General features: G+C 58.2%; 2 protein-coding genes across 2 annotated transcripts; both read left to right on the forward strand.

Annotated features, from left to right (window-relative positions):
• Window positions 1-281: 281 nt before the first annotated feature.
• On the forward strand, window positions 282-11,062 carry B0I36DRAFT_397789 (uncharacterized protein; the record flags this gene model as incomplete). Its single annotated transcript, XM_046161593.1, has 13 exons — window positions 282-812; window positions 876-1,003; window positions 1,068-1,354; window positions 1,461-1,717; window positions 1,794-1,925; window positions 2,052-2,713; window positions 2,793-5,786; window positions 5,868-6,977; window positions 7,162-7,163; window positions 7,193-8,088; window positions 8,161-9,060; window positions 9,256-9,984; window positions 10,064-11,062. The coding sequence occupies 13 exons, from the start codon at window positions 282-284 to the stop codon at window positions 11,060-11,062; spliced, it is 9,627 nt and encodes a 3,208-aa protein (XP_046005243.1).
• Window positions 11,063-12,836: 1,774 nt separating this feature from the next.
• B0I36DRAFT_369251 (uncharacterized protein) lies at window positions 12,837-13,658 on the forward strand (the record flags this gene model as incomplete). The annotated part of the gene is made up of 1 exon (XM_046159744.1): window positions 12,837-13,658. The coding sequence occupies one exon, from the start codon at window positions 12,837-12,839 to the stop codon at window positions 13,656-13,658; it is 822 nt and encodes a 273-aa protein (XP_046005244.1).
• Between the last annotated feature and the right edge of the window lie 83 nt (window positions 13,659-13,741).

Raw genomic sequence — 13,741 nt, forward strand, 5'->3', positions numbered from 1 at the left:
GTTGGTATAAAGCACCAACATATGTTCTCTGGCATATATGAGCGGTGATAGCCTGTCTCTCCGCGCCTTGGGTTACTTGCCAACGAAAGGGCCCTGCTTTCTGTGTCACTGATTGTATTCTGCTATCAAGCCTGATCAATAAGCACAACAGGGGATCTCCACTTCTTGCGTCCTCATTGAGTCCGGCTTCGTCAAGCACCAATCCTGCACTGCCACAGAAGTGTAGGTCGTTCTTGAGTTGCAGTCTTATGTCTTCGTTTGCCTAAGACAGTCCACCAACTATGGAAAGGCCAATCCCCATAGCCATCATTGGCATGAGCTGCCGCCTCCCAGGCGGCGCCAACAGCCCTGAGCAACTATGGGACATGCTGTACGAGGGTCGCAGCGGCCATGGCCCCGTCCCACCCACAAGATGGAACGCAGACGCTTTCTACCACGCCGACCCCAACGCTCGCGAGTCAGTGCCCTTCAAGCACGGCTACTTCCTGCGAGATGACATCTCGGCCTTTGACGCTCGATTTTTCCGCATTCCGCCGCGAGACGCCAACGGCATGGACCCGCAGCAGCGGTTGTTGCTCGAGGTGACCTACGAGGCGCTCGAAAACGCGGGCATGCGGCTCGAAGACATACGGGGCTCAAACACCGCGGTGTATATAGCCGAGTTTGCTCGAGACTATGACCGCATGATGTCAAAGGACGTGCCCAATGTGCATAAGCTTCATGTGCTCGGCGGGGGAGACGCGATCCTCGCCAATCGGATATCATATCTCTTGGACTTGAAGGGGTCCTCGTTCGTGCTCGACACAGGATGTGTAAGTTCCGGCCTCATGGCTGCCGAGACCGAGCCCGCTAATCCTAACCGCAAATCTTGTTAGTCCGGCAGTATGGTCGCTGTGCACCAAGCGTGCCAAGCGATCCGCAACGGGGAGACCAGCATGGCGATTGCGGGTGCCTGTCAGCTCGTCCTCCACCCCGATCAGTCCATGTACATGAGCCAGATCAAGTAAGTGCATAATGCTCAATGTCTCTTTGGAGCTTTCATCTGACAGAACCGCTTTCTCGCATAGTATGACAAACCCCGACGGCCAATGCTACGTCTGGGACGACAGGGGCAGCGGATATGGCCGTGGTGAGGGAGCCGGCATCATTATCCTCAAACGTCTCGACCATGCCATTCGGGACAACGACACAGTCCATGCCATCATCGCCAACACTGGCATAAACCAGGACGGCAAGACTGCAGGCATCTCCCTGCCCAACGGCGAGGCGCAGGCCGCTCTCGCCAAGTCGGTGTACGCTGCAGCTGGATTTGATCCTGCCGAGACGCTTTACGTCGAGGCGCACGGCACTGTAAGTCTCGCCTCATCCGTACATGTGTCCATAGTGATGAAAACTAAGGACTCTTCGCTAGGGAACGCAAGCAGGTTTGTCAACACATCCAGGCATGCGAATTGCAACAGGCTTTACTGACTGTATCTATGTAGGTGATAAGGAAGAGATTGCGTCCATATACGACACGTTCTGCAACGGCGTTGATCGGCGCCGAAACGTGAGAGTAGGCTCTATCAAGGCCAATATCGGACATCTCGAGTGTGCAAGCGGTATCTCGGCGTTGATCAAGTCGGTCATGATCCTAAAGAAGGGCCATGTCCCTGGCAACATTAACCTCAAGACCGTCAAGCCATCAATTGCAAAGTTTATGGGGGGTTCACTAGAAGTAAGTCCTGCCAGGGAGTTCAGATACGACGCTGTGAACATCGAGTACTGACAGCTAGGGGTCTGTTGTGTTTTAGCTGCCAATGACAACAACTCCGTTTGCCGATCCTGACTACCACGGACCGCGTCGAGTCTCAATCAGTGGGTTTGGATACGGTGGAACAAACGCCCACGCCATTCTTGTTGCAGCTGATTCAACTGATTACACTGTCCACGAGAACGGTATTGGCCCCGCCATGCCCGCCAACGGCCATGTCAACGGAAATGGCCATACGCACGGCACTGAGCCTAATGGCAGCTCCGACAGCGCACATGCAACCAACGGTGTGAACAAGTCTGACGCCCCCAATGGTGCCAGCAACACTTCAGAAAACACCGCTACAGTGGATCAAGCAACCACAAAAGAGTATCCGCACCTGTTTGTCCTCGCTGCTGCCTCTGAGGTGTCCTTGTCGAGCATGACGGCCAAGCTCGGGCGTTGGCTGGCAGACCACAACCCCGGTCCAGCGAAGTTGTGTGATCTAGCATACACGCTCGGCGCTCGGCGATCGACATACAACTGGCGGACGACAGTGACCGCGGCTAACGCAGAGGCTCTGATAAAACAGCTCGCACTGTCAAAAGCAATCAAGCCCCCCGCCGTAGAGCCGAATGTGACGTTTGTCTTCACGGGGCAAGGTGCACAGTGGTACGCAATGGGACGGGAGCTCCTGCAGTCGTCCGGCCGCTTCTGGGAGTCCGTGCAGCACTCTTCGAGATTGCTTCTGGAATGGGGGAGTCCCTGGACTCTCGTCGAAGAGCTGCTCAAATCCGACGAAGTGTCGAGGCTGAATGAGAGTGAGCTGGCGCAGCCTGCTACCACGGCCATCCAGATTGCGCTCGTGGACTTGCTGCAGACTTTCGCGGTCGTACCGCAACGGGTATGCGGCCATAGCTCTGGCGAGATTGGGGCGGCCTACGCTGCAGGCGCTCTCAGCCATGACGCTGCTCTAAGAGTGTAAGTTGATGACCTCGCCAGCGCTGGTTTGATTTTGTGCGAACCCGGAAGCTGACTGACTCCCGCTGGATGACGATAGATCTTACCTTCGCGGCATCGTCTCAAGAAAAGCCAAAGACTCGAACCCCACCCGAGGATCTATGCTCTCTGTTGGCCTAGGCGAAGATGCAGTCAGGTCATATGTCAAGCTGGCCACCGACGGCAAGCTCGTTACAGCTTGCATCAACAGTCCTGAGAGCACGACCATTTCTGGCGATGAAAGTGCCATCGATGCCCTCGCTGCCGTACTCGCTGACAAAGGCATCTTCAACCGGAAGCTCAAGGTGGATACGGCCTACCACTCACACCACATGCTCGCGGTTGCCGACGAGTACTTACAGGCTCTGGAGGCTGCTGGGTTGTCAGAGATGCCCGCAAGCGGGACAACAGTATTCTTTTCGTCTGTGACTGGTGAGCGGAAGGTTGACGGCTTTGGCCCTTCGTACTGGGTCCAAAACCTGGTTTCTCCCGTGCAGTTTGATAAGGCTGTAGCAGCAGCTGCAGAAGACATTGTCAGTTCACCAGCCTCAGAGACGGGTCAGACTCCTACCAACGTCTTCGTCGAGATTGGTCCCCATGCGGCGCTCAAAGGCCCAGCTCGACAGGTCCTCGCCGTCAAACCGGGCGCCTCCTTTAAACACATCTACGTCTCACCGCTTGTGCGGAAGCAAAATGCCCTTGAATCGACCCTGGATGTGGTAGCCAAGCTCTTCGAAAGCGGCAGTAGCACTCTCAACATGGCCGCGGTGGCCAGCCTCCACTCCGCTACCTCCTCGCTCCCACGACTCATCGCTGACCTGCCTCCCTATGCTTGGGACCACACGTCCAGGTACTGGCACGAGTCCCGCCTCAGTCGCGACCACCGCCTCCGCAAGTTCCCATACCATGATCTGCTCGGCGTGCTCGACGTCATGAGTGACTCACTGACACCACGCTGGCGACACCACATTGATCCCGAGTCCCTTCCCTGGATCCGTGACCACGTGGTGGATGGATTCATCCTATTCCCCGGAACAGGCTACATCAGCATGGCGATCGAGGCCCTCAAACAAGTCATTGAGCTCCGCGGCATGCCGGGAACGCCGAGCAGGTTCCTCTTGCGCGATGTCAAGTTCATCAAGCCCCTGATCATCCCACAGCCCGCGGCCAACGAGGAGAAGCAGCAAGTCGAGGTTCACCTCACGCTTGTGCCTGAAAGCGTCGCCACCGCGGACTCTACCAAAGGCTCAGTCGCCTGGCAGGTCTTCCGCGTGACTTCGTACGACAGGCTCAGCTCCCTGTGGACTGAGCACTGCAGCGGGCGCATCAGCGCGGCCATGCAGCGCCCTTCGGCCGAGTTTGAGGTCGACGCCGGGCTCGCGGCTGCGGATCTGGCAGTGCTCGAGCAGACGCGAGCCCGGGCGAGCGACGTGCGCGATCCGTCGCAGTTCTATGCCCGCCTGGCCGAGTCGGGAAACGCTTTCGGTCCGACGTTTAGCTGCATGACCGAGCTTGTGCTCGGCGACCACGAGTCGTACGGCAGGGTGGTCGTCCCTGACATTGCGAGCACCATGCCCGCAAAGTACCAGCTGCCACATGTGGTCCACCCGGCCACGCTCGACGCGCTGAACCACCTGGCCGCGGCCATGTACCAGCGTCATTGCGGCAACCAGCCCTTTGTCGCCGCGGGTATCGATGAGATTACCATTTCGGCTGGCATGAGCAGCCTTCCAGGCACGGAGCTCGTGATTGCTGGCAAGATGGAAAGCAGGACGAAAAGGTCTGCCTCTGGCACTACTCGCGTGTTTCAGCGAAAGGCCGATCAGAACAACGAGGAAGCCGTCGAGCCGATTCTCACACTTCAGGGCTGGAGGCTGCAGGCAGTCGGTGAGGCCAAGCGCCCTGAGAACGAAGAGGTTCCCTTTTCCAGAAGCATGACCTACCGCATGCAGTGGCGACCCGATGTCGACAATCTCACAAACGAAGCCTTCAACGCTCAACTGGCCGAGAAGAGTCTGTACGCTGTGGGCTACTCGCCAGACTGCGGACCCCTCGAGACGACGTTTCTGCACGAGTCGGCGGCCTTCATATACATCAAGCGGGCCGTCGAGCAGATCGAGAAGAAGGGACTCAGCATCGACACCTCGTCACCGCATCTTGCCAAGCTGTACAAGTGGATGCACGCGCTGGTGCAGCCGGGAAACGAGCACATGATCCCCATCATCCCAGACAAGATCGACATTCCCAGATTACCTCCTCCTGCCACCAGCCCCGAGGAGAAGAAGGTGCGGGAAGACTTCATCCTCGCCCGCGACGCCCTTACCGGCGCCCAGGGTGCGATGCTCGAGCGGATCGGCACCCAGCTCGAGAGCATCCTGACCGGCAGCGTGGCGTCGCTGACGCTCATGTTCCGCGACGACCTGCTCGAGCGGCTGTACTCGGAGGACATGATGGCCTCGTCGTACGCACAGATGGCCGAGTACGTCCGCCTGCTGGCGTTCAAGAACCCGCGGATGCGCATCCTCGAGATCGGCGCGGGGACGGGCGGCGCCACGCTGCCGCTGCTCAACGCGCTGCAGGATCCCGTCGATGGTCCGCTGTTTGGGCGCTACTGCTACACGGACATTTCGTCGGGCTTCTTCGAGAAGGCACGCGTCAAGTTTGGCAAGTGGGAGGACAGGATGGACTTCCGCACGCTCGATGTGTCAAGGGATCCTGCCTCGCAGGGCGACTTTGGCGAGGCCAGGTTTGACCTCATCGTGGCTGCGAATGTGCTGCATGCTACGCCGCTGCTGGACGTCACGGTCGACAACTGCCGCAAGCTGCTCAATACTAACGGGCGCATGATTCTGATGGAGGTCAGCCGCCTGACCTTGGCACTCAACGCCATCTTTGGCACGCTGCCGGGCTGGTGGATGAGCGAGGATGGGAGAGAGAACACGCCTACGGTTCCTGTGCCGGTGTGGGATGGGATCCTGAGGAGGCAGGGTTTTGCTGGCGTCGAGATTGCAGCGCCTGACCGCCAGGACGAGACTGCCAGCATGACCGCGATGGTGTGCAGGGCAATCGAGATCGAGGCGGCGGCCCCCGCGCCTCGGGACCAGAATGGCGATGCTGCGGCGGTCAATGATGATAGCCTATCGCCACCGCAGCAGTCCATCACAGTCCTGCTAGGCCACGACGACAGCCACACAGCTTCTTCTCCTGCCGATAGTATATCTCGTGCATTCACCTCAAGAGGTATTGACTGCAAGGTCGAGCACCTCGGACAAGCCACCATCGTTGATGGAGGCAGCTACATCCTGCTTGACGCCGCAGAGCACCCGGTCCTCAAGGAGCCCAGCCCCGAGGGTTTCGCATCATTCCAGAGCCTCGTCACCGTTGCCAAGAACGTGCTCTGGGTGGGTTTCCATAGCACCGGCGAGTCTGCCAACGTGACGGCCATCAAGGGCATGGTCAACGGCTTCGCTCGCGTGATTCGCAACGAGAACTCGTACATCAACCTCCTCACGCTGGACGTCCGCGGTACCATCCCCGATGCGAACGATAAGGACGATGCGGCTGCCGTGTCCCGCCAGATCGCCAGCATCGCATCCCAAAGCTTCTGGCCGTCATCGTCGTCATCATCATCAGGAGACACCACTGCTGAGCCCGAGCACGGCCGGGAACTCGAGTTCGCGCTGAGCGCCAACGCGGACCGGCGGATCCTGATCCCCCGCGTCCGCGTGGACGACAAGTTCAACAGCTGGGTCGCGAGCACGCGGCCTGAGCACGCCAAGACGACGCACCTGCACCGCTTCCACGACACCTCGCGCGCGATCAAGCTCGAGCCCGAGGTCCCGGGGCTGCTCAACACGCTGCGCTTCGTGGATGACGAGGTCGCGGCCACGCCGCTCGAGCCGTACCAGATACGCGTGCGGCCCGTCGCGTACGGCGTCAACTTCAAGGACGTGTTTGTCGCCCTCGGACAGGGCCCGCCGGGTGCCATCATGGTCGGCGAGCATGCAGGCGTGGTGACCGAGGTCGGTGCTGACATGCTGGACCGGTATGCGGTCGGCGATCGCGTCGCGGGCATGGGCGCCGAGGCGATGGCCAACTGTCCGCGGCTGCACGGGCTGAACGCGCACAGGCTGCCCGAGAGCATGAGCTTTGTGGATGGCGCCTCGGCGACAGTGGTTTTCTGCACGGCGTGGTACTGCTTGGTGACTGTGGGAAACCTGCAGAAGGGGGAGAGTATTCTGATCCGGTGAGTTCTTGGTTTGACACCTGATTTTGTGGGAGACTTTTGGCTGACAATTCGGTGACGCAGTACGTTTGAGCACTTCTCTTGCTGATATCATGTTACGATAACTAGGAGGGAGATACCCGCTAGCATCATCTTCACTCCCCCCTCCTCCTTAGCTTCTTCCATCAACCAGATAGGTAAAAAGGCGTAGTCCATGCTAACGTTCTCTCCTACAGACTCCGGCTCGGGCGGTGTTGGCCAAGCAGCCATCCAAATCGCGCAGTATCTCGGTGCCGAGGTCTACACGACAGTCGGCAGCGCGGCCAAGAAACAGCTCGTAATGGAAGCCTACGGCATCCCAGCAAGCCACGTCTTCTCCTCCGGGTCCACAACCTTCAAGGACGGCATCCTGACGCAGACGGGCGGCCGGGGTGTCGACATGGTGCTCAACTCGCTGGCGGGCGAGCAGCTGCGCGCCAGCGTCGAGTGCGTCGCCACGTTTGGCAAGTTCATCGAGATTGGCAAGGCCGACATCTACAAGAAGACGAACCTCGGCATGGCGTGCTTCGACAAGGGCATCACCTTTGTGGCGGTCGATTTCGTGCTCATCGTCTTCCAGCGGCCTCATCTCGTGCACGAGGCGCTCAAGGAGGTGTACGCGCTCTTCGAGAGGGGCGTATTTCGGTCCATCACGCCGGTCACGACCTTGCCGATGGCGAGGGTCGAGGAGGCGTTCCGCATGATCGCCAACCGCGAGCACACGGGCAAGCTGGTCATGCTGGCTGGGGATGACGACATGGTGAAGGCTGTTGTCCCGGCGCCTTCTCCGCTGACACTTGACAGCAACGGCACTTATGTTGTCGTCGGTGGGCTTGGTGACCTTGGGCGACGAGTATGCCTGCTTCTCGCCCGCGGCGGAGCAGGTTGTGTGGTGACATTGTCGAGGAGCCTCCCTGCCGAGGAGGAGCTTGAGAGGTTCAGGCAAGAGGTTGCGAGCGAGGGCAAGGAGTGCCGCTTCGTGAATATGCTATGCAACGTCTCGGATGCTGCTGCCGTCAAGGCGATTGCTGAGCAGCTGCAGTCCGACTCGTCCCCTGTCCGTGGTGTTGTGCACTCGGGTCTCGCCCTTGCGGTAAGTAACTCCTGCTGACCTCTAGATGTTAATCTCTCCTTTGTTTCTGAAAATGACTGACAACCCGAACAGGACCGCCCGATTGAGCTCATGACCCACGCCGAGTACATGACAGCCGTCTTGCCAAAAGTCCACGGCACCCTCAACCTCCAGGACGCCTTTGGCTCTGACACTCTCGACTTCATGATCCTCCTCTCGTCGTCGACTGGCATCCTCGGCATGAAGGGCCAGAGCAACTACGCGGCAGGCAACACCTTCCAGGACGCCTTTGCCAACGCGCACAACGCCCAGTCCAGCCACACGCGCTACGTGTCACTCGACATTGGCGCCATTGCCGGCTCGGGCCACGTCTCGCGGCTGCCGCTGCAGGGCGTCGAGATGCAGAAGCAGAACATTCTCTTCATGACCTTTGGCGAGGTCGTCATGCTACTCGAGTACGCAATGGGCCCGCTCGCCGTGAAGGACGACTTCTCGCACAGCATCGTGGGCATCACCCGCGACACCATGTCGACCATGCAGGACTCGGCGGCGTTCACGAATCCCATGTTCCGCCTGCTGCCAGAGACCAAGTCCGCTGATGACAGCGACGACGAGAGAATCAAGAACGATGCGGGAGGCAAGAGCCGGGCACAGCAGGACCCAGGCAAGCTCGTAGCGCAGGCCAAGACGATGGATGAGGTCCGGGAGATCATTGCGGTTGCCACGGCAGCCAAGTTCTCGGCCTTCCTGGACATCGAGGTGCCCGTGGACATCCCCATCGTTCAGCTCGCGCTCGACTCGCTCGTGTCCATCGAGCTCAAGAACTGGATGTCGCGGACGTTCCAGGCCCCCGTCCAGGCCTCTGAGATCGCGGGCGCTCTCAGCATCAACGCCCTCGCGAGCCTCCTGGCAGATCGGTCAAGGTGCGTCAGTGACGAAGTGCGCGCTGGTGCTGGCAGTGCCGAGGCATCGCAGCCACCACAGGCGAGCAAGGTTATCTTGCCTGAAAGCATTCCTTCCGAGCCAAAGACGAAGACGAACGGTATCCATGTTAATGGCACAAATGGCACCACCACCGCGGCCACCACCAACAGCGTCAAGACCCCTGAGCAGGACGACGTGGAAAGTACTCCCGCCCCCAAAGCCCACGTACAGCCAGAACATCCCCCGACGCCACCGCCAGAAGAGAAAGCAAAAGGCTGGCACGGCTACGAGTGCTGCAAGCACTGCAAGGTCCTGCCCAAACCACCACTGCCAGACCTCGACGATATCCTCGACTACACTCTCGCCAACACCGGGCACTTCTTCGCGCCCGGTGCCGAGCGCGACGCGTTCGTCCAAGCCCTCGACGAGATGCGCCAGCCCGACAGCATCGGCCGGCAGGTCCACGCGGGCCTGCGCGCGCGCCGCGACGACCCAGAGGTCGACAGCTGGTCGGCCGAGCTGCTCGCCGACGCGCTGTACCTGCAGCGCCGGGAGCCACTGGCGCCGTTCTCGAGCTTCGTCGGGTGCAACGCCGACGGCGGCAGGGGGGAGCAGACGCACACGCAGGCGACGCGCGCGGCGCTGCTCACGACGGCCCTGATGGACTTTAGGACCGCGACGGTCCGGCACGAGGTCGAGCCGCAGTGGTTCTTTGGGAAGCCCTCGTGCAACTCACAGCTGCGCTGGCTGTTTGATGCCTGTCGCGAGCCTGCAGTCGGGAAGGACGTGATGCGGCTGTACGAGGACTCGAGGCATGTGGCGGTGCTGAGCAAGGGGCGGCTGTTCAAGGTGATGCTTGTCGGCGAGGATGGCGAGATGGTGTCCTTTGACAGGCTGAGGGCGACCTACGATGCGATTGTCAACACGACCAGGGGTGGGCATGATGAGTGGACGGGCATCTTGACTTCTGATCAGAGGGATAGTTGGGCGGAGGTGAGTGAACTCCTGTTTCTTCGGTTCAGGTACCCAGGGATGGGCTAACGAAACATGACCTCCTGCTTGGGGCACACAGATCCGCAAAGCCTGCATGGCCCACAGCGCCGCCAATGCAGAATATATTCAGACAGTCGAGACGGCCATCTTCCTGCTGTGCCTCGACGAGGGCTCGCCAGACACGGATCCGGAGCAGGTTCGCCAGGCGTGGTTCGGCGATGGCTTCAACCGCTGGAGCGACAAGACGAACCAGGTCATCGTGTCGGCCAACGGTAAATCCAGCGTCATCCTCGAGCACGGCATGCTCGACGGCATGACCTCGTGGCGCTTCTCCGAGAGGATCCAGCAGGCCATCAACAGCGCTCCATCGCAGCTTGTCACCAGTGATTCTAGCGTTGGTGATGATGGTGCTACTGCTGCTGCTTCCAAGCAACACGATATCCATCTCGAGGAGTTTGTCTTCACGCCCACTCCAGATTTGGACAGCCACATGCTTCTGCTCCGCGAGCGGTACCTCGCTGCGACATCCCGCGCCGACTACGGCAACCACGTCGTCGACGCGTTCGGCACCGAGGACCTGATGGCGTGGAACATGCCCATCAAGTCCGTCCTCGACGCCACGGTGCAGCTCGCGCTGCGCCTGCACTACGGGCAGAACGTCCAGGTGTGGGAGGGCGTCTCCATGGCAGGCTTCCACAAGGGCCGCAGCGACCTACTGCAAGTCACCACCTCCTCCGCCGTCGACTTCTGCACGATGGTGCTCGACGGCGATCCCACCGGCAGGACGTACACGCGGGAAGAGAAGCGCGGCGCCCTGCTCAACCTGGGCCGTGAGTTCAGCGCCCACCTGCAGCGCTGCCTTTCGGGGCGGTCGCACCTGCGGCTTCTCGAGATGATGCGCGACCAGTGGCCGAAGGACCAGCCGAAAGCGAAGCTCTTCGAGACCAACATGTTCTGGACGTCGCCCTTTATCATCATGCAGCACGTTCCCCAGGGCGTGGCGTGCGCAAACATGACGCACGGCGTCCAGAAGGACGGGTGCTTCTTCTTGAGCGTCAGCCCGAGCGACCACAGGTGAGTTTCACTTTTGCATAATGCGTGCAGTGAGAGTGTTGGTAAGGAACGCGGGCTAACGATTTGCAGCGTCTATTTTGCCATTGACGGCACCAAGGGTAACACGAGGCCTTTTGCTCGGCGGCTCGACGAGGCGGCGGCGATCATCCGGAAGATCATTGCCTCCTGATTGCACTGCGCGTTGTCGCTGTCACCGTCGTCTGGCGTTTTGGAGTTCCATTATTGTTTTTGTTCTGCTTGTTGAGATTGCCAGACCGGAGTAAAGGCATATTGAATCTCGTATCACGGTTCATTCTCCATGTTAAGCTAACCACTTGTGACTTGAAGTCACCGGCGTGGTTTCTTTCCCTTTATTCTAAATTACTAAACTTCTTCTCTGCCATGATCTCTTCAGCAAGTGCCCTTCACGTTTTTCGTATAAGTTGTCATGACGATATGCTGGTTTCACAAAACCGTGGACTGGACTGGACCTGGTGAACGCCACTTCCTGTCGGCTTATGCTGAAGATGGTGATCTTACCATGCAAATCCCTGGCCTATGGCACTACATAATCCACCAAAGCGACCGGGTCATCTCCCGGGGAGGCCTTGGCCAGCTGCCCAAAGACTCATACACCTCCCGCTACCGGCCAGGGTGTTTGATGCACGGCTGATATTTCGGGACACTCGAATGCTAACCGAGTAACATCATTCACTGCGATTTCGGAGATATTCGCGCCTGCAAGAATGTACCTTTGCCTCATGTTGCTGTTTGTCGCCTCTTGCGAGTCGTGTGTGCGGGCACCAACCTCTCCCCTGCACAGTAGAATGTCCAGGTATTATTTTTGCTGCATACGTCATATCCCACCCTGACAATGTTGGTGATGTATGGTGGATCAAAGAGATCGCTTTGTCTGGAGATTTCTTATGTGGTATCGGCATGAGCAATGCAGTTGTGCTTCACATACCTGCAAGACAGTTGGTCGCAGGAGGGCGGGCGTAGCAGCAGGGTGCCTTGTCATTTGCTTCATTCCGCACATGCCGCGATTCTCTGTTCTCAGTTGGTCATGTCAGAATGGTAGGTCTTTGTTTGCATTATTCGCCGCGTGCATTCCTTATGCCCGAGCGCAAAGGGGCCTTGGCTGAATCTTTGCGGCCCGGCATAGTTTTCAGGTGCTATTCTCATACTAATAACTACACTCTGTAAATGAACTTGGATGGAATGGCGATTTCACCAAGCAATCACGACGGAAGATAGACGTATCATTCGCGTAAGTTGGTTGCATTTCGCTAGCCCATGCCGAAAATGGTACTCAGAAAGAGTATCAGCCAGCATTGAAAATGTATAGCATGCCACGCTTGGGTGTTGTCAACGCAGCAAAACGTTCTGCCGCTGCTAAATATAGATGAGGCAGGTGCTCGTTGTGGGTCAGGTGCTCCTGTTGGTCGACAATCTCAGTGTTGTTGGTGGAGGTACGTGCGACCGCGTCCCGCATTAAGTTGGTGCCTATGTTACTTAAAGTACGTAGTTTGCTCCTGCGCTTGGTGGGGTAGGTGCCAACTAGAACTTGTTTGGCTTGTTGGATTTGACTCGCCGTTCGCATTCCTTCCTGTGATGTTCATGAGTGGGCAGGAGTGAGTTCTGTGCCCCCGTCATATCATCGGCAAAGTCACGCCCTGTTCTTTCCATACGCATCTATCAAACCATCGGCCGTCCCTCAACAGACATATGTTTTGTCCAGCTTCTCAGTCGACCACTGAAGAGGCACAGCAATGGTTTCCAATCCATCTATAATCAACATGGAGTTCGTCTCGACAGGCAACTCGCATTTGCGAATACTGGCAGGATCTATTGTCAAATACATCACCATTCCGGAAGGCACCTTGACCAGCGAAGACCTCGAGGACCTACCCTTCGACTTCCAAAATATCCTGCCACCTATGGACTACACCGGCAATTGGCAATCAGCAATCGTGGCACGCGATGAGCTCTCGGGCGAGCTCGTGTCCATACTCTCTTCCACACCATTGCCGGGAGTCCGGGATAGGTGGTGCTCTCGTTCGGTAGACTTTTTGTCCCTCAAACGTGTTCGCCTACTCGCTCCTCAAACGGCAATCTTCACCTTGAAGGACTCCACATCTTTGGAGGGTGTTCAAACAGCAGCGGCGACTCTCCTGATCGGCAAGATGGCCCGCTTCGGTGGGGAAATACTTTACATGGAAACCGAGACCAGAGCATATCGTTTGTTGAATGACGCCCGACAGCATCAGCGGACTGTACCGCGTACACCAAGATTCCTCGCCCATATTGAAGAGGGTGGGAGGATCATCGGCATGCTTTTAGAGAAGGTCGAAGGTCGTCCGGCTTGTGAGTCTGACGTCGCTGAGTGTGCTCAGGCGCTGAGGGAGTTGTTTCGCGTCGGAATACTGCAAACCGATTGCAACCGGTACAATTTCCTGGTTAATGATAGTGGTCATGTCACTATCATTGACTTTGGTAATGTAACATTCATCACTACAGAGAATGCTGCCGAGGGGGCGGCAATGCTTGAGGAGCAAATTGAAGGTCTAGAGGAGCAATTCCGGGATACCTCTGGCGCAGGGACAGTTTCTTGGGCTTGAGCGACGATGAGTCGGAAGACGGGACGTCGAACGGAAAGGCTTAAATCCCAGGTTTATAGTATCACTCATTCTGTCTCTCCTTT

Source organism: Microdochium trichocladiopsis, assembly GCF_020744255.1.
Source record: "Microdochium trichocladiopsis strain MPI-CAGE-CH-0230 chromosome Unknown B0I36scaffold_13, whole genome shotgun sequence".
Classification (NCBI taxonomy): domain Eukaryota; kingdom Fungi; phylum Ascomycota; class Sordariomycetes; order Xylariales; family Microdochiaceae; genus Microdochium; species Microdochium trichocladiopsis.